Genomic DNA, 23,600 nt, shown 5'->3' on the forward strand with positions numbered 1-23,600 from the left:
TGCAACACACGTACAGCATCGTGTCATTGGTTCGGGGAATATCCGAGGGTTTTTATTTTCTTTCTCTTTTTGTCCTTCTTTCTTTGGAACGTTGTCGTACAGTAATATCGAAGGTCGCGATCATTGGTTTTCCTAGAGCCTCACCATCTAGATCCAAAAGTTATAGTGGTGAGACACTTCAATGTGGACTTTTTTCTAACATCCAGGCGACAGAATTCGGAAAGTAAGCGGCATACCCGTCCATTCCGGATTTCTATCATATTTGACGGTTATGGCCTTCCACCAATCGACGGTTTGATGCTATCGCGAGCTTATTTGGGTGCGTGAATCAGGATATCGTCGACATTCTACCGTGTCCAGGCCCAAATATTACAGACCAATGCCACATACCCCTGACAACGGCTTGAGATCCGAGTAGGCCAGAGAGAACAAAAGGTAAAAGTTCGTGTAAGTGTCCCTCAGCTTTTATTAAATTCATAGCAAGGTGTATGCATGGAGAAGCATGGGTCCTAGCGCACACCCTCCTGGCACTTCCCGGAATACATCGTGATTCATACGGTCGGTGGTAGTTACCAGCCTATGCAAGCAAACATACCTCCAGCTACCACCAAAGCACCGAATAGCGGAGACCCAAGCATATTTCAATCCTTTTACATACCTAGGTAGGTAAGTATATATATACCTACATGCTTATGGCTAAGCAGCCCAATGTCACCGGTCAGCAACCATGTCGTTGCTCTCGGGGCTGCATGTGACGCGTAGCACTCATAGCTCTCCACTGTATCGACACCGGTTGCATTGTCCGGCTCCTCGCTTGAGAAAGGAGCTGGTAGATCAGCAAAATGCTAATGGGATAAGTTCTAGGCCTTTAACCTTTTGAGCAAAGCACCCCCACAATCTCTCACACTCTCTCCATCTTCGATCCCTAGTCTATCCAGCCTAGGCGGTCCCAAGAAATCACTGCATTAGGTACGTGTGTCCCACACATGCTCGTTCCTACCACGTTCGGATACAAGTTTCGGGCCGGTAAGGCACGTCCCCGAGCGGCGACAAGCCCTTTTTTTTTTTTTTTTTTGTTAATCTTTTTGTATCTTTCGTCTCATGTCCTACCCTAGTGGGCCACGTCGATCATCCAGGGTCTATTTGTACATATCATACATACACACACACACACACACACATACCTACCAACCTAACCTAGGTACATATGTATGTACCTATGTATATGCCTGAGCATGCTTGATTCTAGGTGGCTGCCTTGTCGAGGAAGACGCAGTTAGTTCCGCATATTCAGCTTGTCAGTTGAATGGCGGTATGATTCGAACTTACATATATATACATACCTACTTAGGTATACCTGCCTGCCTACTTACCCACGTACATATATACATACCTGGCCCAGGACACATCAGCTGCATCGTCATCGATGCGCTTTCATGCTCAGTTCATTCATTTATATGATGTCTATACGCCTACATGACTGTCATGTTACACCGTTGGTCTTGTAAGTTGCATTGCAAGGGGGGGTGGGGTGGAAGGAGAGAGAGAGAGAGGAAACGGAGGCATGGAAGACATGGGGGGGCATGTATGAAGAAATACGAAAAAGGGGGACTGAAAGTAAGAGAGTGAGAAGGGAAATCATAAAACGTTCCAACCTAGGTAGGCCAGATGTAGGTAGGCATGTTTCCCTTCGCCCCTTCGACCTTCCGCCTTCCGCCTTCCGCCTTTCCAAGGAAAAGTAAGTTAAAAAAAAGGGGCTGGCGTGGCGCTCGTAAAGGAAAGACGAAGGAAGATGCAAGAGACAGAAGTTGAGGCAGTGAGCCACTTTGTCTTGGTTAGTGGTCAGTAGACAGGTAGGTACCTTGTGTATGTAAGTAAGTACTATCTATAGACAAGTATATAGGTATGTAAGTATACTTGTATGCGTGTATGTAGGTAGGTATATATGTAGGTGTATCACGCTTCCTCCCACGCCGTTGAGAAGATCTTCTTTTCCTTCCCGCCCCATGCCTGCGTTAGCTCTTTTGCCTGCCTAGGTACCTACCTACCTACCTACCTACCTACCGCCGGCTACCGGAAACCAAATAAAGAAAGAAAAAAGGGCAGGGGGGGTTCCAAGGTAGGCATGATTGGATTAGGGGACCACACAATATATCATGTTGAACATACCTTAGGTAGGTAGGTAGGTAGGTAGATTGCCCTACCTTTACCGAGTTGATCTGCCCTCTTGGAACTTTCAAGGTTCCTTTCCCCGGTTATATTTCACAGGGTCTTTCTTTCTTTCGATTCGATCCCGCCCCTGGCTGACTGGCTGGCTAGCTCTTAGGTACCTGTTCAACTTGAAATTTCTCCGTTCCCGAGGTTAGGGGGTGTGTGTGGGGGGGAGAGAGAGGAGGGCTAGGCTGGGCTAGGCTGGATGGATGGGGGTAGGTAATACAATATAAAGAAGCAAGAAACGAGCATGTAGGCAGGTAAGATATAATACGCCTAGGTAGACATATGAAGGGGGCATGTAATATTCTTATCGAGTCGTCATACGATGGAGAGAGATAGATCGATCGCCTAGAATGGGGTTTCAACGGGATAGAGAGAAAGAGAGAGAGAGAGATTTAAACTAACTACCTAAGGTACCTTAGCCTATCTAAACATATCCATACCTTGCCTTACCACGCGCGCCGCCCAACTCACGATCTTGGCTCCATCTTATTTGTGGGCTTGGGATTGTTTTTTTGGGCGGGCCAACAATAATGCCACATCGTAGGTACATAAAATACTAACTATAGTACATACACACATACATACATACATACATACATATACCTCGCTTAAAAGGGGGCCCCAGGGGTCCCGGGGTCCCCTCTTTCCTCTCCGGTAGGTTGGATTGTTTGTTGGTCTTTTTCGCCTCCTCCGGTATGGTTGAAGCATGTAGTATGTGTATGTGTGTGAGAGAGAGACCGAGAGAGTGAAAGAATAGAGGGGAAGGGGATTGGAGGGGTTGAGAGGAAGTAGAAGTAGAGAGAGAGTTTGATGAATCGAGTCAGATGGCTAGCTATTTCAAGGTTGGCAGTGAGTGAGAAATGAAAAAAGAGCCAATGCCTTTTCCCTCACTCACTCACTGGGCTCAATTTCATCTAATATCTCTCTCTAGCTCTAGGGAGGCCTCTTAGATTAGCAGGCAGGCTTATTCTTTTTCGACTGAGACTTGTCGTACGGTAGGGGGGGGGAAGACTTCAACTGTGGAACTATCGTTCTTTTTCGGCGCTGTCATGTACTCAACCTAATCTACCTATCTAGTAGGCACCTAAACTAGGTAGGTACAGTGGCCAGGTAAATAACTAGGTTAGGTACTTTTGTTTAACGCGAGAGAATCAATGTTGCCATCGAAAAGTCAGGTAAAACTACCTAGGTTAGATATGTAAAGGAAAGAAAGAAAGAACATGCATTTATGTAGGTATGTAGGTAGTCTGCTGTCTCGGGGGCGACGATTTGCTGTGTATTCTTCAGCCTATTACTTGAACCGGAGCTTTTCCGTTAAACAGATAGGTCTCATTTCTCGTTTAAGGGATTAAGAGTTATTTTATGTATCTTTTTTTTGTTTTACCGTTTTGGAATATACATACATACATGCATACCTATATACATGCCCTACGTGCCTACATTACTTGGGTAGGAGGTAGGTAGATAGTACCTAGGTATTCTCTCATTCTGCAAGCACCGCACATGTGATATGTAATATTCATTCGGGCTCCGGTCCGGGCCAATTAGAAGTGTCGGAACTCGTACCGACTAGCTCTCCCTGTGGAAAGTCCGTTATTTGAGAAGAAAGAATGAAAAAAAGTCGTGGGTGACTCTAAGATGGTTGAAATGATCAAAGTCGCCTGGACACATAGGAAATTCATAGGAAGGAAGTTGATAGGTAAAAGTCCCAGGGGGGATCTATGAAGAGGGTGGGGAGGTGAGAGAAAGAATGAGATATATCCATGTAAATCTAAGGCGAATCGTTGAAACGTTGTTTCTTAATAGGTTAGTGATAATATTAAAGATGTATAAAGATGTATTAATATACACCTATAGGTATGGATAGTCTATCAATCATTGGGGGGGCTAAGCTATCTTGGTGTTAATATTGAGATCCATGGATCTTTATTTATCATTGATATACCTAAGCTTAGGTACCTATTTTAAACTTATAGTCCAAGTGGGATAGGGACTTTTGCAGCTTAGCTGGCATCGCTAGAGAGAATACTACCGAGCTGTCAAAACCCAGAAACTAAATTAAGAGAGTTTAACATGTTTGTTCTAACGTTATTGTTGACATTTGAATAAAAGTGAGGCAGAGAGAGAGAGAGAGAGAGAGAGAGAGAAGAATCATGAACGTGGGGCGATTAACTTCATAGAGCAATAATATTAATATCAAGCCGTTGCTTGACTCGGATTCCCATCCGTCTAACTACACTGGTAGTATACTAGGTGGTACAATACAATGCCTTAATAGCTACCAACAACAACACATCGAGATATTAGATGATATAATGGGGGGCTACACGCAGATATGACATAGTCCCAGGGAAATATATACTCAGTACCTAAGGCAAGGAGTTGATCAATAAACTCGAGAGCTTCCTATGCCCTTTCAAAGTTTTCGATTTTTTTTCCTTTCCAAATCTACTTCTCTCTACCCTCAATCTTCGTTTACTCTTTTCCGGTTTCGTTTCCTTCGTTTCGTTTCTACTTCGTCTTCTTCGTCTTCTTTTTGCCCCGCCCCCCGCATCCTTCATGCCCAGCCCAGGTTATTCGCCACAATGCATCGTGCTTCTTTAACATCCATAGCAAGCAAGCAAGGCAAGGTAGTAATACACACACACAAGGGTTAGCCGCCTGGGCTGGCTAGGAGGGGGCTTTTTTTTTTTCTAAGAAAAAGCCCACGCAAGTTTAATAGCTTGGTTTCGTCTCGTCTGTTTGGTAACAAGCCACCGCGCGCGCCCGAACTTTTGAAAAATGTAGGTATGGATGATTGTGGATGTTCATGTACCTAGTAGGGTATTGTCTGATAACGGCCTAGGGCTTCCCAAGGGGTGCTTTTTTTACATATTAGCTTCAGGGTTTCCAGCCATACACAGGGCCCGGAGCCCATCCCGAAGTCTTCGTAAGGGGCGTTCGTGACATACATACCTTACCTAGTACCCTTAGTACCCTTAGACGTTTGGCACTCATGTATGTACCTACATCCATGAATGATCCCTTATGTAGTACACACAGTACATACAAGGCGGCTTTTCAACCTTTGCAACTACTATAATGCCGGTCTCAACTTGTCTGTGTGTCCCCTGGTCTATCGTGATAGATGAGGCAAAGGGTCTCCAAATGATCCAATAATCCAATAATCCAATAATTCAAAAAAGAAACCAAAAAAACCTTATCGTATACCAATTGATGCAAACATTTTAAATCCTTACTGCCCACTGCCCACTGTCCACTGCCCGGCAACTCTCCATGGATCAAACTTCCCATACCTACCTTAGTAAAACTTGCAACCATCATCCCATAACCCAATCCATCTTTTCTCATGAACAATACCATCAATGTTACATTTATATAACGTATTCTGATTCATAGGGTAGAAGAATTATACACCCCTCCCCTTCTTCCTAACTCTAGTGTAAATCATTTTTTTATGAACTTCATACCAATCCAAAGTTTAAAAATCCATACTTGAAGTATTTTCATCAAACTTACCTACATAAACCAATACGTGCGAAAGGTCCAGTTTCGTCAATCTTTTTTATAACTTAGACACCAACTCATCTTCTTCAAGTATCAGTATCTCAGAAGGGAGAGACTGGACCAAATTCGAATGTACGAAAGGGGTATTCACCCTCGAGACTCACCTAACCTACCTTGTATATCACTACAGCTGTTGGGGTTAGCCATATAACCTTATTCTCTCACATAAGCCATTCATATCGACAGAAGCAGAAGGAGAAGAAGGGGAGAAAAGAAGAAGAATACAACCAATTAAAACCTACTACAAGAAAAAGAAACTTGCTTCCCTCTCCCCTAACATGGCAGGCATCGACGTGTCCACCAGTCTTCCAAGAAAGTATGAACAATGGTCAGAGGACGTGCCCACCGCTTGGGCATCACCCATGTTCACATCACCCTTCGGTGAGGGCAACCTTATATCTGATTTCCAATGGGCCAATCCTGGTAACAATTCAGACGAATTCTGTAGAGCAAGCCCGCACGTCAGTCTGGAGGAGTTGGGACATGGCCTAGAAGCTAGTGATAATGTGAACAGCCTTCTTTTAACCATTCTTTTTGTCATGAGTCCCATTCATAAAAAAAAAGAAAACTCCTTCGGGAATCTGACGTAGATTGCAGTATACTCAAGCTGGTTTCACCACTTCCGACAATACCGGCCCCAGCCCGGGACAAGCCTCAGAACTCAACTCGTTTAGATTCGACACCCCTGCACAGACGACGGGACAGTTCGACCCGCCGCAGTCGAATCACCATCATGTCCTCATGACGCGCAAAAGGGGATCCGAAGATGAGGAAAGTGAAGTCACGAATTGTGGTGTCGGAGAGGCGCTGTACGACGAAAACGTCGTGTCTCCACTCGCCGAGACGATATCCAATTACCACCACCACCAACGACTCTCGCAGAGTTCCGTAGCGACCCCCACAGTAATTTCGCCCGGTTCTGAATCATCCGTAAATTGGATGGCAGACAGTACCGGTACGGGAGATCAAATGTCTCCCCCCTCACCAGTCTGCAGCTCCGGCGGCAAAGCCTCGTCACTGTGCAACTCCCCGCCCTCTATTACCAAGAGCCGGCGCAACCGGGAGCGGAACCGGGTGGCAGCGCACAAGTGTCGACAGAAGGCGAAGCAGAGCATGAGCGATCTGCAGATCCAGGAGCGCGAATTGAGCAAGCACAACCGCATGCTGCAGGACCATGCTGGGTGTCTGCGGGACGAGATTCTCGATCTCAAGAACGAGATCCTGCGGCATAGCGGTTGCGACAGCGATATCATCCAGAATTACATCGCGCGGGCCGCGCGCGACGTGCACTAAGTTTTATATATTGTAATACCAAACTTGGTTGGAGTGGAGGCAACAACAACATGAAAAGACGGCATTCATTCGACTAACGAACGAACGGGCGAACGGGCGAACGGATGGGTAGGGAAAAGGGGTGGGAAGGGGGATTGAAACGTGGAAGTAGTGTACAAGACCATTAGGCTTGCCCTGCCTACCTTGGTTTCCCTACCACCTCCTTGGTAGAGAGTCTTCATGATATGATTTATGGATTTATGTATTGGCGGCGAACGGGTCGGGAAGGTCTGGTCAGGTTATTTGGTCGGAAACCCATTATGAGATATCCTAATACTTTGGCGCGGCGGGCCGTTCTTGAGCCACCCATGCTTGTAAGGCCCTCTTTTTTTCTCTTGACAAAGAACCATCGTTTTTTTTCCAAGTTATTGAGCAGCTTCGAATATTTGTGATCCTCATTCGAACCTCTCGACCATTCCGAAACCTTCGAATTAGATGGCGAGATCGTGAAATTAAACCCTCGAGTAGCAGCGAGCATGACCGTAAGGATTGCTCTTATTCCGTCTGACTCCATTGCCTTGAAACGATTGTGGTAGACCATCCTTAGGTAGTCGAGAAGGATTGACATGAATGTTTGCACGACGACAGGTGAGCTTAAAAGTCGGGATTTCTCCTCGCTAGCAGTGATCTCGCAATTAGGTAAGATGACATAGAGATAGCTTATCGTACGATATCGATGTTGGAAGGGTACGAGGACGGGTTAGAAGTATCCAGGTGGGAAAAGGAAAGAATATATACCAACATTCAGGGGCGTCACGATGGTCCCCGATGAGAAGGGTGAGATGGTACCTACGCGAGGCCATGCATGACAGAATCGCGACGTATAATGCTCCCACGCAAAACGCCTGTCAACCCATGGCCAAGTTTGGAAATCGAATCCACCCGGCCCTCTTTCCTGCCCCCCCGCGGTTGTATGCACCAGATCTTTTGGATGTGTCTCGCCAAAAGTAACCCCCTTCCCCTTCCCAAAGATCCGCGTTCCATGGAAATCACGACTAATACACCAGCCAGGGGGGGCTTGCATACATACTAAGCAACGCCTCGACGTTTCATTCCGTCAACCAGAAATCTGCGATGCGTTCGCCCCCCTTCTTACCCCCAAACTACCCCTGTTATATCAGATTTCTCCTTTGTGATGACGGAAAACCGACGACAGAACTCGCGAGAACAGATAAGCCGTAATTAAATATATCGACTTGAGAATGTTTCCGGTCTCCTTTGGGACATATCACATACTCCTCCTGCGGCAGGCTGCGATTTTGTCACAACTAGGAAATTTTCGGGGTCGCGAGTCAATAGCGCGTCTTTCGGTCCCTATTTTCTTGACCACATCCTCATGGCGGTTTCGATCACAGTATACGTAATCGAATCTCGAAATACGAGAGGATGAGATCCGATACACGTCTATTCCCAATAATTCGACAGATGAAGCAGACCTCTATATCCACTTTCTGATACCGGATGGATACTAGGTATATCCTGAATATTTATCACATCGGATTTCCTGATAGAAAGCAACTCCGCTCCCAAGGTCTGGACGTATCAGCCAAAGGACCATTTTAACATTGCGACGTGAGAAAATAATGATTTGTGATAGGTTTGTGTGCAGCCCGTATGTTGCTGCATGATAATACGTGTGAATTGCAACGGATCGCATAGGTGCAACGTCAGAGCATCGTATATACCCACGTTTGGCAGAGTGAACAATGCACCAGTCCTAGACTCCGGTCGTTCAGTCATCCTCGTTTGACCTTTTGCCCAGTGGCCTCAACTTCTCACCCCATTTCCACAGACACAGCGGTACGGGGACACCCAGGATTACAAAGATGAATGCTAGCAAGCTGTTCCCCCAGCCATATCCCAGGCTGCTGTATAGCTGAGGGGCGAAGATCGGGAAAACAAATCCTAGCACATTCGAAAGAAGACGTGTGGCTGCATTCGCCGACGCACCGAGCTCACCGAATATGTCAAGGGTGTACGCCTGTAAAGCTTGTGCCAACACAGCACTTCCACAAGTGAATATGATGGCGCCAAGGTCGACCATAACCCAGGTGATTCGATATTCGGTAGACCAACCGTACCAGAAGAGTCCTGCGGGAACCATGAGCACACCCGGTATCATGTACTGCCATAACCGGGGTTAGCAGATCCTAAACTTACATAACTAGGTACTTACTTGATAACTAATCGGCGTTTTACATGAAAGGGGAAGTTCCTGGAAACGTTCGGTGTACTACTTACCGGGGCACGGAATTCGGGCTTACTCTCGCCTTTATTCTTCGGTCGATCTCTTAAGCGTCTGTAGATAATATCCACTGAAGCATTCCAGAGTTAATACATGTAAGTCGTTGGCAATTCCTGAAAGCAGCACTTGCCCCAACACTTGTCCCAAGGCCTGGCTCATCTGCTACAGACGCAGCAGCGTTCACCGCCTGAAACGAGCAACCGCAAGAAAGGGGCAATGCACTTGGGACTCGAAATACGTACTAAGATGACCTCCTACTTGAGCAGCTATACCCATGCCGATCGTAAACGATATGTAGTGTAGACTACTCAACAGAGCCGATTGTCCATACTGGTCGATCCAAAGCGTTGCATAGGTCGAAAGCATGAAGGTGTAGATTCCGAAGTTCAAGCCAAGGGTGAGAGAGATAACCTGAACAACCGGTCGCCGAATCAGGAGACTAATGGGCCGCCGAAGATACGTCGCCAGCCGAGAAAAGAAATCTTGCCAATAGACTCTTGTCATGGGAGTTGGGCTGGTGCGTTGCTCGCCTTGCATGGCTGCTTTGCGACGTAAGAGAACCGGTGTATATGATTCTCTTATGATGAATACCCCCATTAGAGTAATGAAGGCATCAAAGATGCTCACAGCCCAAAACAGCCAAGGCCATTGAACAAGCTGTACGACAACACCGCCGACAATGGGGCCAAGCGCCGGGCCCAAATACGGGAGGAAAGACGCAATAGCGAGGGATTTTCCTCGGTCTTCGGCGTGGTACATGTCTGCCATGACAGGGCCTGTGAGCTGATATGGCAAATTTAGAGTCCCGTACTAGGGAGAAACCGTAAAGCAGTACATACTATGGTACCGGCGCCTGCTCCTGTAGCAGCAAGGAATCTGCCGATGATCATCACAACCTTAGACTTTCCCACCGGGCATACCGCGTTCCACAGGACATACCAGAGGTTACTTATGACCCAAATGCTCTTACGGCCGTTCATTTCGCAGAGAGCGGCAATGAAGAATGGGCCAATCCCCAGACCAAGGAAGTATATGGAGAGCGTGATCTGGGCGGTCGACGAATCGATATTCAAGTCGTGGGATATGTTGCCGAGGGCCGCAGCCATAATACTCGCGGACATCAAAGTTACGAGCTGGCTAAAGGAAAAGACGAGGCCGATCAATACCTTCCGCGATGCGGGCCAGTTGTATGGGTTACTTGGGTCGTCAGGCCCATTCCAGGTTGCGCCATATAGCTCTTTGAGTCGTGCGAGTTGCTTCTCGTCCTCGGTATCCTGCGGTGCACGATATCCCTCCAGCTCCTTAGGCTTTTCGTCCAGTGTTAGTGAATCTAACACTATAGTTGGTCCCGTTATTACCCCATCCTCGTTTTTGGTGTCGAGAGACATTTCGTTGATTACAAGCAGGCGATGTGAAGTATGGCCCAAGTATGTTGTTTGGTCGACCGGTGAGTTTACTCACCGGCTAATCATTCATCCACATAATCAAACCATACCGTCCCCTTATATGCCCACCTACTAGGCAGGCACCCGGCGAGGAGGGTCATCTCATTGGTAGGTGCCTAGGTATGCACGGAGCAAATGATACGATTGCTTCATACGTCCTAGATCAAACGAATCTCCGAGTCATCCGGTAAGCTACTAACCAATAAGCTGTCTCTCATATACCTACCCAATCCAAACATTTGCAACTGTATGTTGTTTCCGCAACCGGGCCACGCTGGCATCTGGTTGCGATCAGGTGAAAGTAATATGCAGACCTGTGCTAAAGTGGCCACTTCAAGGTAGCATTATAAGGCTCCTTCAGACCAGAAACGGTTAAGTAGCAGAATAAGTAGCAGAATAAGTAGCAGAATAATGGCCTGGGGTAAAATGAATTAAAGTTCCGATCGCGTCGCAGCTTGTTGAGAGAAAAAGTGGATACGGATACTAATATGTATTTCTTTTTCTTGGCACAAAACAAGCAATGTCGGTACTAAAGTTTAAAATCTTATCAGCCAATCACAATTGGTTAAACGATCTGATAAGTTCATCGAACCGGGGTAAGGCAGGGTTAGATCTAAGGAGGAGTGCTGCTTCTGCTTATTAGTGAACCACAATATCCGAAATGGAGCTCAGTGTGTGATAAATACCTACCTAGGTACCTAGTAAGTAAATATCTAAAGGTCAGTACTATCATGATGTAGGTATTGGGGGATTTTTTTTAAGAGAAATCAAAACGTCTTATACGCGGTACTTGAAGAAAAGGGGCTGGTTGCCAACCCACGTAAACTTTTCATCCCTGGAAACATTATATAGGTAAATACGCAAACGCCCCCTCGCAGACTCTTGTGCATAGAAGCTATGATCGATCTTATAGCAAACATTGAAATTAGTAAAAAAAAATTGCGTAAGCATCATAAACATATTATAAAGATTTCGCCGACAATCCTTAACAACTGTGAGCCAAGAAGTGAAGTCCAAGGCGGCTGAGCATGCCGTACTAGGTTCCACCACATTGGCTACTACGCTCATCAGCCAATACCAACGCGACCCCTGAGAAAAAAAAGGGGGGTGTATGAATACCATAGATGATACGAATGAGGCTAATATCCTAGATTCACCGGTTGTCTGTATTACCTCAACTGAAGTTGAAGTAATACCGCCGAAAATATTTTTCAAAGGTTTGGGTTACATGCCGAGAATTTTGATAATATAGTAACCTAGGTGTCTGTGAGGAGATGGCGTAAAAGTCGGAAAATATTGAAGCTGTGGTACCTAGATACTAGTTCCCCTGATTTTCATTGGTGACGAGTTGGGTTTAGGTGAGGCTCAAGTCCAGGCGTTAAACTGTATAGTCTTTCAATTTTGCTTATTATTGAGAATTATTCTAACGACATACTTGTATTTCAAGACATAACATCATAAGATCTCAACCTCCCCTAACCCCCCTCTTCATTTCAACAACTACCTAGGTATGTAGTGTGATCGATTTTCGCAACTCTTGACTTAGTGCAAGTCAAGGAAACGGAAAGCCGGTTGTACAAGTAGAATCCGTCGCCAGAGCTGCTTACTGTGCCTATTTGAGACAACTGTGGTGACCTCCGAGGTTGATAATAAGTGCAAATACTTACCAGCTATCCACGGAGGTAACTGTTAATCAAATGCTTTCTAGTAATCGGACCGCATAATGATAATTACGACATTGAGTCACCGCGGAATTATAGTCTTGAACTCGAATGTTTCGGGCGACGAACTCGTCTTTCATCTGTGTATACTCTAAAACCGCACACATGTAGGGTTCCGGACGCTACAATACCCGGAAGAAGACCGGACTTCACCGGCCGTCTTCGGTTATATCGGGGCTCATTTAGTGCTGACTTAGTGGGAGTGGAGCACCTCGCTTCTGAACGACCGTATATCGGCCGTCTTATTGCAGACCACTAATATTTCTGCACACATAGTTCCAAGGCTTGCTTACTTCGGTGACCAACTGCATGAACCCGGAGGATCAAACATTGGATTGTAGGTAGGTACCTAGGCACATACAGATTTGAGGTAAGTGATGCATGGCATTGAGGGATATAAATTTTGAGGAGGGAATTGCATGATTTAACCGACAGACTTGATGTGCGTAGCAAGTTTTGACTTGTTCATTTATCTTTGTCTACCTACCTAGAAGGAGAGGGAGGTGTAATCTTCATTCATTGCCAATTCGGACCTTCGAACTGTGAGCATAACATGAATTTCGCATATACTTGGCCAGACATATTTGGAGTACGACTTGGAATTTTCCAAGCTGCTCTACTTACCGTTACTGCAGCTGCTGTAGCGTTGCTGTCTGTTCGTCTTATCATTTCGCCCAACAGGAGAGAGAAAGAAATATTCATTCCATCGCCACGTACGACAGTTCTCCCGAACCTTTCGCAGGAACAGACGACACACCTGCCATACCCGCCGAATGCGTTGCCTGGGGAAAGGGACGTGGCAACGCCGTATGGATCTATACGTGTTTACGAGTGGGGACCCGAAGACGGGGAAAGGGTCCTGTTCGTCCACGGGATTAGCACACCAATTGTGGCTCTTGGGGATCTAGGTCGGGAATTAGCCACCAAGGGATACCGAGTTATGCTTTTTGGTACGGAACCCCATTTTCAGTCGAATAGGTGTGTTATCGGTAACTAACCATCTGAACTCGTAGATCTCTTTGGGCGTGGGTACTCCGATGGACCTAAAGACCTTGCCTACGACTCAAGGCTTTACGTGACGCAAATACTACTAGTTCTCGCTTCGTCAAAGGTGTCGTGGAAAACATTCCATCTTGTGGGATACTCCCTCGGTGGTGGCCTCTGCGTTGCATTCACACGATATTTCCCACATTTAATTGATTCGCTCACCCTGATAGGTGGCTGTGGCCTGATCCGACGGCATCATGTCGGTTGGACAAGCTGGCTGCTGTATAGATCAGGACTTTTACCCGATCTCTTGGTGCAAAGGCTGGTGCGTAGGAGGATCCGACCGAAGGACAACAAAGAGAAAAAGCCACCGCGTAGCGTGGGCGCCGCCGATATTGAGTCTGTTGAGACTAAGAGGTGTCTGCCGCATGGAAATAGTGATGCTAATGGCGGCGATGGGTTCGACAGCGCACATATTTCCAAATTCCGCCCTGGGGTAACTGTGTCCTCCGTTGTCCAATGGCAGGTTGACCACCACGAGGGCTTTGTCACGGCATTTATTAGCACAATGCGCCACTCTCCTATCTACGCTCCTCAAGAAGACTGGAAAGCATTGGCTGCGATCCTGGATACTAGGAGACGGGATGCCCTGAATAAAGAAGCTGGGCTTGGATCTGGAAAGATCCATATAGTACTGGGAGAAGACGACCCTGTTATTGTCAAAGATGAGACGATGGAAGATGCTGTACAGGCGTTAGGACTTCATGGGACCGAATTTACCGTTTTTCCTGGGGGACACGAAATGCCCTTCACGACAGGTTCTGGCGTTGCAACTGCAATGGTTCAATTCTGGAGTCAATATTAGATTTGGGTATTCCATTACTCGATAGACTTTGCATATAGCCACCCAGGGAAACTTTCGATAATGATATGTTAGTTGGTAGACAAGCGGAGTATCGCCAGCTCGTCAATGGTATATTCCTGACTACGTACGTATAAATGGATATATTGAATTACTTGCTACATACCCTAGGTAGCATTAGGTAACATACCTACATGTGTAGTACATGCGTTCCCAGTATGCAGCATGTATGTAGATAACTGCATGCGAACTATGAAGGTGTCTATGAAGTCTCGGTCAGTATTAATCTCGATAAATGTTGGCATTTCCCAAAAAAGTTCCGACTATGCTGTTGTACACTTACTTACCTTAGTACTTTAGTAGGAGCCTTGGAGCTTAGCAAAACACCTTGCTGACCACAATTGGAGACTTTTCTGGCCTGCGAATATTCGATATGAACACGTATAATATTAGGGCCCTGTACTACACAGAGTGAGAGTGTGATTGCACATGCATAGTGAATGATATCTCCATGAGGGGTAAAATTGCGAGTCATGCTTCCTCCAGCTGCTTACATATATCCAATGATCATCTCAGCACTCGCCTGCCGTATCACGGTGAGCGAGATCCTGAAATTGGCTATGGCTTCGTGTGCTTCTCAAGTTGAAAAAGGAAGCAATAAACCTATCGTGCCTGTTCCACATTGATTATTACACAACCTTACTGAATCTCTCCATGTTTGACGGGGCCCGCTTAGCAAGCATATTTGACTTGACACCTACTTTCAAACCACATAATAAAAGGCTATCCCTCCAGCCTATGGGCTATACTCATTCATGTTGGCTCCCAAAGCGAGGAACGTTATGCTCTCGATGAGTTCTGCGCCTAGTTGAGTCGACCCCCTCCTCTGTAGAGGTGCTCGGCCAACACACTTCACTATGTAAAACAACGGGCAAGTTCAGCTTTGATCTATTGCACCATGTTAACAGGGGAATATACAAACTCGTGGCAATTTATCTTACATCCATGGATGATTTGTTCATCGAGAAGCGGATTTGCTAGTTGTTTGCTCGGCAGCTTGCCAAGGCCCGGTGGCATCGGCTTTCAACTTACCTAGTACCCACCCATCACCAATCGTACTGCGTTCCAGATAGTGGGTGGTGTGGATTTACAGTACTACGCTGCCCGTACTGCTCAAAACAAAATCTGGGGATTGCTTACTGATGCTTGCTACCCACATGCATTTACCCCAAAGGCCCCAAAGGGATGCAGCCTTGGCGCAAAGAGGGACTAGTGTATCATAAGAGAATTTGATATAGACAATGCTAGATTGGCATCTACAGATGGATATGTGCTTCTCAAGAGCACAAGGATCATGTGGAGCTCTCCAGATGTCGTTGATACTAACATGAATACATAGTAGTAGTACCTGAGTATTACATACTATGCACTTATGGCAGTAGGTAGTTCACCTATCAAACGAAACAAGTGCGACACGTTACGATGCCTATCTCCTGTCCATCTTCGACTAACATGGACCGGGGCCTCCAGGAGTCCAGGGTCGCTGGGGTTGGAATAGGAGGGTGACGAAGCGAAGGGCCATTCGCAGATCGAATGTTTGCAGATCGGACGATGGATGGATGCAAGTGGAAAGACAGCTGCACATACGATTGGTAGACGATATCATAACTGCAATGAGACGCAGAAGCAGAAGTCGAAACAACAGGGTGTACTTGCAGTACTCCCCGATAGCATTAATACCTAGAGTTGGAAAAAAAAGTCCGAATGATATATCAAAACTGCTGACATTTAAACTCAAGAATCGTATGGATGGGTATGCAAAGTTCACCCTGAAAGTTTAAAGCAAGCTACATTCAGGAACCATGTGATGTAATCCGGAAGGTTCGTGTAATGCGATTACATCAAAGTCGAGAATCAAATAGAACGCTAGTGTACTAGGTATATTAGGGAAGAGCTTACGGTCGCTAAAGGCTGAAGAGCCGGTAGGGATGTCCCTTTTTACCCCGCAATTTTCCTAAGGTCTGGACTGTAGGTGACGTAGGTGAGCAAAACCGAGTTGTGTGTGGGACAGCCCTGGAGCCTTGTACCATCTTTGGAGCTTCTAGTTCAATGTTGGGTATTATCGACGATTCAATGCTAAGCCATTCCGTGCTGCCGCGGAGCTCTTATCGCTTCTTGAGCTGGACAGTTCCTAGTTTGTTCTTTTTGTGGTAGTTCGGAAGCTACCTGCTGCCTTAGCAAAGTGCGGTCCATTTTGGTGTATCGACATAGTTACTACCCAGTAGCTACAGGCTAGAGCGCGCTAGTAGCCTAGTACCCTGGGTACCAACTAGGTACTAAGTAGACTAGCGGCATTGATCATCAGGTCTTTTAGCAGCAGTTTCAAAGAACTTGAGCAATCCATGGATCCCATGTCTTCAAGTTGTCATAGTCCCAGATGGAGTTCCATATTAACCCAATCTATTAACCCAATGAATCCTAATGTATCTGATCATATCTGAGATTCTCCACAAAACTGCAACCCTCATTCAATCATTCCATCCGTTCCACCAACTCGCCTTCTTCAATGCTCATATTCCACCCCATACCTACAGTTACAGTACCTAGCTTCTCTTCATACATGATATGTACACATATTTGCTTATCAAACCTGTCAGTCCATACTAGGTAGATATCTAAGCACAATTCAAAAGTCGCCTTCTTCTCCCCAACTATTCAACTTTTGAACTCTTCATTCTTGTCATTCTACTCTATTTTCTTCTAGTCTAACCAATCGAGATTGATGCCAACCAGAAGCTTCAAATTACCCCGCTTGAACCCTTACCTTTCCCCAGAGTGACTGAGTCAACTAGTTTATATCATACTACATGGGCTAGCATCGTCACCTCAATCAATAAGAACTACGCTATAACACACCCGTACATAGTAGTTGGTCCCGGTCAAGCTCTCTTTGATATCGTTGGCTGGTCTCTCATCGCGTTTGAAGGAAATCGGTTGATCGCATTGTCATTGTCACACATACCTGCTACCTAGGTACCTACGTGCTTACCTTGACCGAGTCACACCTGGTCACTTTCTACCCTCTCTCTACTTACCATCCGGATAATACCCCTACAAAGAACTACATCGTTCCGTGTCATCTCTTTGTCTGTGATCGTCTTCTGTCTCTTCTACGCCTCGAACCTGAGGACAAGACCAAAGATCAAATCAACCATCCTATGCTGCTGGCATCATAGTTTCATCTTTGCTACCATCATAGCGCCACATCATACCACTGCTCCGGTTGAAACACACTTGCCGAATCTGTATCGTGCGATTGAGTTAGCTACCCTACTACATATACCGTTCTAACTCATCCCGCCTTTTTTCTATCCCTCCTTCTTTTTTACTTTATCAAGCCGTAAAGAACTTTGAAATCTATCAAAATGTCGAACGACAACAACAGCACCAATACCAATACCAACGGCAACGGTGGGCCATCTACCGAGCGCCGTGGTTCTGTTACTTCAGCTGCCTTCTCTAATCTCTTTCAGCGAAGTAACTCGACTTCAACCGGATCTGGTAACCATCGCGAATCAGTCTCTTCGGTTGCGGCCAGAGACCAACATCGACGACTCTCCGTCACTACACTTGGATTGTCTGGCACATCTCCCAATTCTGCAAGCACTCCATTTGGGTTGCGGAGAGGCAGCATCTCTACAAACAACTCGGATTCTATCGATGAGAATGCTGTTGAAGACGATGAAACTGTTAAGGCAGGAGCTACTTCTCCTTTCGCTCGTCGTATAAGCTTTGGTGCCCAGGCCATGCGCAACCTACGCACAGGGCCCACTAGCCCTGGATCAACTGGTAGGCCTCCCCAGAAGTCACGACGTATCTCCAATGGAAATACGCGTGCTTCACTTACTGGTGCTACACCCGCCCCAACCGCTTCGAGACGGGCTAGCACCTCTCAGGCAAGCTACATTTTACCCTACAGAACCCCTTCTGACTTGTTTTCTGCTCGGGCAGACAACGGCTACAATTGGTCCGAGCAGCTTAGATCCCGCGCCGAAAGTAGTGTTCAAGGTCATCGACCGAGTTTTGGAGTCCCTAGATATGGCTCACCCCCACATGGCACCGGCCATGATCGTGCCAAGTCCGTTTCCGACATGCCGGCCCCGCCTCAACAGGCTGCTGCCGTGAAGCCTAAGCAACCAGAAAGGCCCAAGCCAGATGCTATGCAAGAACGCATTCTGAAAGGCGACTTCTATATGGATTGATCGTGCCCGGCGTAGGTAAAAAATAAAAAATAAAAAATACAAACGCTGATCTCCTGGAATGGCCCGAGATCTTGCTGGCCATTTCAAAGAAACTTTGTACAAACTCATATTTAACCTACCCGTCAGGTCAAGGACCGTTCTGCTCTCTCATCTGCTATTTCCTTTGCACTGCGTCCCTTCTTACCTGACGTCACTCGCTTCGACGACTTATTTCCATGAAGCTGAGGCGGGAAGGTGTGGAAAACCAATGGGTACACTGGTTTCCGACATTATGCCTAGTTCTAAACAGGACAAAACGAACATCACGTGTGGGGATGATCAAAGGTTCGGAGATTTTGGTAACAGGAGCTCTAATTAGGGCGGGACAGACCTCGTTAGATGGATTGATTTGATTATTAGTCTCGAACGAAGGGATCAAGAATTGCACTTCAAGAGCACCCAACAGAGTTTGGGTGCTACTTCCAATCGCAATGCTATGGCTAGGTTGCTTCTGTAAGATAGGCTAGGATTTTGGCGACCTCCAAGCTTGTCATGTATCAAGCAAAGCTCCAGGGCTAGCAAGCAATGTGTTAATAACACATAGGTAGCCAAGAGATAAAAGATTCAGGAATGGGATCATTTGATATCCTTGATGGTTGGTAGAGTGAGAGACTTATGATCTGGCTGAACTACTTACCCATTGTTACTATATAAGAATCGTCAAGCTCCCAATAGAGACCTGGCCAACTGATCAAATTTTATTCACTTTCCTTCAGTAAAATGTAATGTAGTCACATCATCGCCTTTTGATGGCAAAAGCAGCGGAATGTTTGTATAAAAATTGCATAATACCTCGATGGGTGCTTACTGGTAGGTATCCCATATCACATTAAGCGTACACGACATTCGGGACGCCGAAACACCCGTCCCATATTACACATTTCCCCTTCCCTACCCTACCTATCTACCTAACCTACGTAGGTAGGTAAAAATGAACTGATATACCGTGCCATGCCGTTTCGCCATGAACCCATTAAAAACCCCTATACATTCCAACCCGCCCCATCAAGTGCGGCGGCGTAAAAACAAAAGCGACAGTTGAGTATTACATAAGTCGATGGTCAAACCATCTATTGGACATTGGCGGCGAATCTTCAGCTTTTGAGATCTTGAATCCGAAGGAGGCGAGACTCCAATTCTATACACCACCCCCCCCCCCCCCCCCCCCCCTCCCCCTCTTCTCCCCCTTCCCCTTTTCTTCATCTTCGTCCTTTTCGGTTCCAAAATCAAACGTAGGGCCTAGCCATGCAGACCCAGGGCAAGATCGATATTGAAGATTGTGATGAGCGAGTAGCGATGGATGATAAGTCGATAAGCCGGCAATCGGGAAGACGTAAAATAGAAACATTGACGAAAACAATGCGATTTGATGATTTGTCCTCTTTTGTATAGTTTCCAGTAATCGATAGCTTGACTTGGATATTCGCTATGGTCGTACCTAAGTCATATCCCGTGACTGGTTGCCTCGATAAGTTTCGATCTTCATGGCCCGAGTATAATACATATCGCAACAAATTCGTAAGGCTACCAGCTCCGTGCCTACAACGAGATAAGTATCGCGCCATTACATAAGCCATAGCTATGTTCGTAGATGTCCCCTTCAGGACTATTTTGCTGATATATAGATGATCCGTCAACTAAAACGAGTAGAAAGACCCATTGGAACCTCCCTGTGGCGGCGGGGGCGGGGCGCCAAAGGTCTCGGGGGCTATGGGACCAAGCATGTCATTCTGCATCATATAGCGCATGGTGTCCTCGTAGCTATCGCCGGGGCTGCCGACGCCAAATCCCGTCATGGTAAGCCCCATTGCCTGCTCGAAGCCGTCTCCGAGACTCGTATAGTCAAAGTCGCCTGTCCCAAATGGACCCATCCACGGCGGCAGTGCATTTTCGGGGTCGATATTCATACCAAGGATACCTCTCGGGGGTGGTTGGTTATACAAGAATGGCTGTGACGGTTGCGGCACAGAACGGAGCCATGCTTGGTAGGATTGGGAATTGCTCGCGTCTGAGCCTGGCGGGGCTTGATTTGGGCCATTTCCGGTTGCTATCTCGGAAAGTAGCTGAAGTGGCGTATTAGCCGGTCCAGGATTTAGCTGGGGCGGATGCTGTTGCTGAGATTGGGGCTGCAACGGGCCTGTATTGGTGGTATGTTCCTTAGATGATGCCTGCTGAGGTATTGCCGGACCATCGTTCTGACCCTTACCTTCTGCCTGACTCTGGGCTTGGCCCTGTTTGTGGAACCAAGACCGAATCATCGCTAAGACGAGAAGGAATTTGCTGGCTGGGCGTGACTTATCTGACGCGGCCACCTCGTGAAATTTACTGAGAAGCTTTTCGAGATACTCCACGACTTTCATATTATCCTTATTAATGACCTTACCTAGTCCGGAGTTTGAGTTGCTGGCGCTGAAGTAAATCTTGATCAGGACAACAACAGCATAGGCAACCCGAACGAAGCTAAAGATTGGAATGCAGCGGATACTGAGGATGTCCATGGATAAGAATGTCTCGAATATGCCATCAATAGCAGTAAGACAAGATGATAAGGCACTAATATGCGAGGGTGTGAGAGAGTCGTCCAGTCCAGGAATCGGTTCTCGGAGAGAATCTGCACTACAAGGGGGTCGATACTCGTCTGGACTCTTATCGACATGCAAGGCAATCTCGTGCATATACAGATTCAGCACGTGAAAGCTAAGGAGGAGCGAGGCTGTTAAATGTTAGTCATCGCAACAATATAAGCGAAAGAAAAACCTACGTTTCCTCTCTGCTTTCGGAATAGATTCGCTATATTTGGCAAGGTCATGTTCAAATCCTCGGAGAGCATACTGGACTTTCTGCTCTGATACATTGATGTAAACTCCGGGGTCATCCATAGAGAACTGAATACCGACCTCCTCAGCAAGCCGATGCGTCCAAACAAGATGACAGAGGTACCGATCGGTAGGTGCAGCTTGAGGAGAAGACTCAAGAATATCCATGCATTCGGTCATGAAAGCCTGCCATCTGATCAAGTTGGGGCGATGCAAGGCCATGGCTACGTTTGACGCGAGAAAATACACAGCAAGCCACGTCCGTCGTGATTCAATCGATGTAGGATCGGGAAGAGGTTTTTGCCTAAAAGGATGGTCGCGCCAAGTATACGGTACAAGGCGAGACTTTGGGTTGTACTTCCTCCGTCCTAAGCCAATATCAATGGCCATGACAGCCGGCAAATGCACAAACTGGTAAAACTTGAGTTCTTCGAAATGTTCCGGAGGATAATACCAAATAACACTGATCAGAAGGGCCTGTACCAATTCTAACGACTTTCTCCCCGACATGATGATATGATCAGCGAATATCTGCGTAATTTCTTTCACAAGTTGGCGTTGAAGTTTAGGCGTCTCGAACGAGGCAGCTGCTAGGATGGCGAGGAATACGGTCGGCTTCGTCTTTCGAATTTCGGAAGCTATAGTGCCTTCGGGGAAGACAACAGCTGGTAGATGGGGTGACATATCCTCCATATACCGTACGAAAAGGGCTGTAGCGTCGCTCATGGTTATCAATCCGCGATCAACAACATCCGGCTGCTCAGCACCGGGACCTGGTTTCGGCGGTGCTGGTGGAGCGCCAGCCACATCGGGAGAGTGGGTAGATTCGGTGTACTTCCGCTTCTGTCCGGCCATTGTGGCAGGCGATACAAATGAGCGCTCTGGCTCAGGCATGGATGGGGGTTGAGACTGTGGCGGGAAATGGGACTGAGATTGAGGTTGAGAAAGAGGTTGCGGTTGATGATCCCGGAGCGGCGGAGGACCCCAATCTTTTGCGGTCGAGTCGCGACCATGAACGAAGCCATATCCCTGGTCGTCCGATGGGGGTGATTGAACAGCATTGGGAGTTCCTCTGCTTGCTTGCAAGGTCGCAGTCAAAGCATCTATCTTCTTCTCCAGCTCAGCGACACGACTATCTGTTTTCTTCTGTCTCTTCCGTGTTGGTTGCGTCACAACGCAGTTTCGTCCCGCTTTGGCACATCTTTTACACGGCCCCTCAAGGTTTCCTAGATCTGGCTCGCATTTCACCTTTAATCCGCGACATGCCTCACAAGCGCGGGGTCGCTTGGGATCATTTGGGTCGTGTGGTGTTGTACCCGGCGCATTGGGAGTGTCGCCAGTAGCAGCGTAAGGGTGGCCATTGGGTGTTTGAGGGGTGAAAACGGTTGCGGATGGACCTGGTGATGAGACTGATGCTTGAGCTTGGAGTTGCTGCTGAAGCGGGGAATCGGGGAATTCTGTTGATACCGGTGCAAGGATTGGTATTGGTATTGCCGTGTTTGGTATATGTGTCGCTGTTGCTGTTGCTGTTGCTGTTGCTACAACTGGTACTGGTGCTGATGTCGATGTCGATGTCGATGTTGAAGCGGGGATACCTGGAATGGTGATTTGTGATGGTTGCGGATTTGTCGGATCGTTGACGATGATTGAATCTTCGCCAATGTCGCGAAGTCGAGGATCAAGCGAAGCGGGATCCATTCTCCAATCTTTTTTTAATTATTTTATTTCCGCCTTTTCCTCTAAAAAAAAATGATCGAAATAGCCGCTTACCTCTCCTGGACTTAGACCTTACACGTACAATGTCGCGGTGGAAGATGACCGATTTTGCGGTTGTAACGGTCAACATAAAAGCCGGCAGCCGATGGTATGGGCAGTTTAGGTAGGGATTAAATGTATTGGCTGGAGACGGAAATGACGGTGGGAAGATCCAGTTGGAAGGTGGCTGGAGACGTACCATGTGCAACCTACATAGTACCTGGTAAGTAGTACCTGCCTGGCAGTGCCTGCCTTAGGTATGTACGCTACGTGCAATAACTATGAGGGGAATGAAGAACTGCACAATGCACATGGGGCATCCCGCTGCGTCTTCCCCACTTCTTCTTTATCG

The 23,600-nt window shown here is 46.9% G+C and overlaps 7 protein-coding genes across 7 annotated transcripts; 3 read left to right on the top strand and 4 right to left on the bottom strand.

Moving 5' to 3' along the window:
* The first annotated feature begins 5,848 nt into the window (after positions 1-5,848).
* On the top strand, positions 5,849-7,192 carry GGS25DRAFT_31091 (uncharacterized protein). The gene is made up of 2 exons (XM_049257720.1): positions 5,849-6,290; positions 6,382-7,192. The coding sequence occupies exons 1-2, from the start codon at positions 6,063-6,065 to the stop codon at positions 7,075-7,077; spliced, it is 924 nt and encodes a 307-aa protein (XP_049121373.1). The 5' UTR covers positions 5,849-6,062; the 3' UTR covers positions 7,078-7,192.
* GGS25DRAFT_31266 (uncharacterized protein) lies at positions 7,192-8,229 on the bottom strand. The gene is made up of 2 exons (XM_049257731.1): positions 7,859-8,229; positions 7,192-7,744 (listed from the first exon to the last, which is right to left on the bottom strand). The coding sequence occupies exons 1-2, from the start codon at positions 8,138-8,140 to the stop codon at positions 7,307-7,309; spliced, it is 720 nt and encodes a 239-aa protein (XP_049121374.1). The 5' UTR covers positions 8,141-8,229; the 3' UTR covers positions 7,192-7,306.
* A 435-nt stretch (positions 8,230-8,664) lies between these two features.
* GGS25DRAFT_31099 (putative florfenicol exporter) lies at positions 8,665-11,278 on the bottom strand. Its single transcript, XM_049257721.1, has 4 exons — positions 10,201-11,278; positions 9,604-10,144; positions 9,358-9,431; positions 8,665-9,241 (listed from the first exon to the last, which is right to left on the bottom strand). Exons 1-4 carry the CDS (start codon positions 10,747-10,749, stop codon positions 8,849-8,851), a joined length of 1,557 nt encoding a protein of 518 aa, XP_049121375.1. The 5' UTR covers positions 10,750-11,278; the 3' UTR covers positions 8,665-8,848.
* A 1-nt stretch (position 11,279) lies between these two features.
* GGS25DRAFT_31040 (uncharacterized protein) lies at positions 11,280-12,117 on the bottom strand. Its single transcript, XM_049257714.1, has 3 exons — positions 11,627-12,117; positions 11,497-11,504; positions 11,280-11,432 (listed from the first exon to the last, which is right to left on the bottom strand). The coding sequence occupies exons 1-3, from the start codon at positions 11,926-11,928 to the stop codon at positions 11,362-11,364; spliced, it is 381 nt and encodes a 126-aa protein (XP_049121376.1). The 5' UTR covers positions 11,929-12,117; the 3' UTR covers positions 11,280-11,361.
* Positions 12,118-12,707: 590 nt separating this feature from the next.
* On the top strand, positions 12,708-14,644 carry GGS25DRAFT_31583 (alpha/beta-hydrolase). Its single transcript, XM_049257766.1, has 2 exons — positions 12,708-13,477; positions 13,541-14,644. Exons 1-2 carry the CDS (start codon positions 13,081-13,083, stop codon positions 14,377-14,379), a joined length of 1,236 nt encoding a protein of 411 aa, XP_049121377.1. The 5' UTR covers positions 12,708-13,080; the 3' UTR covers positions 14,380-14,644.
* A 3,157-nt stretch (positions 14,645-17,801) lies between these two features.
* Positions 17,802-18,857, top strand: GGS25DRAFT_516896 (uncharacterized protein; the record flags this gene model as incomplete). The annotated part of the gene is made up of 2 exons (XM_049263292.1): positions 17,802-18,557; positions 18,765-18,857. 2 exons carry the CDS (start codon positions 17,802-17,804, stop codon positions 18,855-18,857), a joined length of 849 nt encoding a protein of 282 aa, XP_049121378.1.
* A 1,312-nt stretch (positions 18,858-20,169) lies between these two features.
* Positions 20,170-23,545, bottom strand: GGS25DRAFT_31637 (uncharacterized protein). Its single transcript, XM_049257773.1, has 2 exons — positions 21,439-23,545; positions 20,170-21,390 (listed from the first exon to the last, which is right to left on the bottom strand). The coding sequence occupies exons 1-2, from the start codon at positions 23,189-23,191 to the stop codon at positions 20,315-20,317; spliced, it is 2,829 nt and encodes a 942-aa protein (XP_049121379.1). The 5' UTR covers positions 23,192-23,545; the 3' UTR covers positions 20,170-20,314.
* Positions 23,546-23,600: the final 55 nt, after the last annotated feature.

This window comes from Hypoxylon fragiforme (genome assembly GCF_022984875.1).
Source record: "Hypoxylon fragiforme strain CBS 206.31 chromosome Unknown GGS25scaffold_1, whole genome shotgun sequence".
NCBI classification, from domain to species: domain Eukaryota; kingdom Fungi; phylum Ascomycota; class Sordariomycetes; order Xylariales; family Hypoxylaceae; genus Hypoxylon; species Hypoxylon fragiforme.

What these genes read in the sequence shown, in the direction of transcription:
- GGS25DRAFT_31099 (XM_049257721.1), bottom strand. Translation starts at nt 10,749, where the DNA reads ATGTCTCTCGACACCAAAAACGAGGATGGGGTAATAACGGGACCAACT. An exon ending in GAGCAGGCGCCGGTACCATA is followed by an intron (nt 10,145 to 10,200) that starts GTATGTACTGCT and finishes TTGCCATATCAG; the next exon opens with CTCACAGGCCCTGTCATGGC. An exon ending in TCAAGTAGGAGGTCATCTTA is followed by an intron (nt 9,432 to 9,603) that starts GTACGTATTTCG and finishes GGAATGCTTCAG; the next exon opens with TGGATATTATCTACAGACGC.
- GGS25DRAFT_31637 (XM_049257773.1), bottom strand. Translation starts at nt 23,191, where the DNA reads ATGGATCCCGCTTCGCTTGATCCTCGACTTCGCGACATTGGCGAAGAT. An exon ending in TCCGAAAGCAGAGAGGAAAC is followed by an intron (nt 21,391 to 21,438) that starts GTAGGTTTTTCT and finishes AACATTTAACAG; the next exon opens with CCTCGCTCCTCCTTAGCTTT.
- GGS25DRAFT_31040 (XM_049257714.1), bottom strand. Translation starts at nt 11,928, where the DNA reads ATGGTATTCATACACCCCCCTTTTTTTTCTCAGGGGTCGCGTTGGTAT.
- GGS25DRAFT_31583 (XM_049257766.1), top strand. Translation starts at nt 13,081, where the DNA reads ATGAATTTCGCATATACTTGGCCAGACATATTTGGAGTACGACTTGGA. An exon ending in ATACCGAGTTATGCTTTTTG is followed by an intron (nt 13,478 to 13,540) that starts GTACGGAACCCC and finishes CTGAACTCGTAG; the next exon opens with ATCTCTTTGGGCGTGGGTAC.
- GGS25DRAFT_31266 (XM_049257731.1), bottom strand. Translation starts at nt 8,140, where the DNA reads ATGCAAGCCCCCCCTGGCTGGTGTATTAGTCGTGATTTCCATGGAACG. An exon ending in CCATCGTGACGCCCCTGAAT is followed by an intron (nt 7,745 to 7,858) that starts GTTGGTATATAT and finishes CCTAATTGCGAG; the next exon opens with ATCACTGCTAGCGAGGAGAA.
- GGS25DRAFT_31091 (XM_049257720.1), top strand. Translation starts at nt 6,063, where the DNA reads ATGGCAGGCATCGACGTGTCCACCAGTCTTCCAAGAAAGTATGAACAA. An exon ending in GCCTAGAAGCTAGTGATAAT is followed by an intron (nt 6,291 to 6,381) that starts GTGAACAGCCTT and finishes CGTAGATTGCAG; the next exon opens with TATACTCAAGCTGGTTTCAC.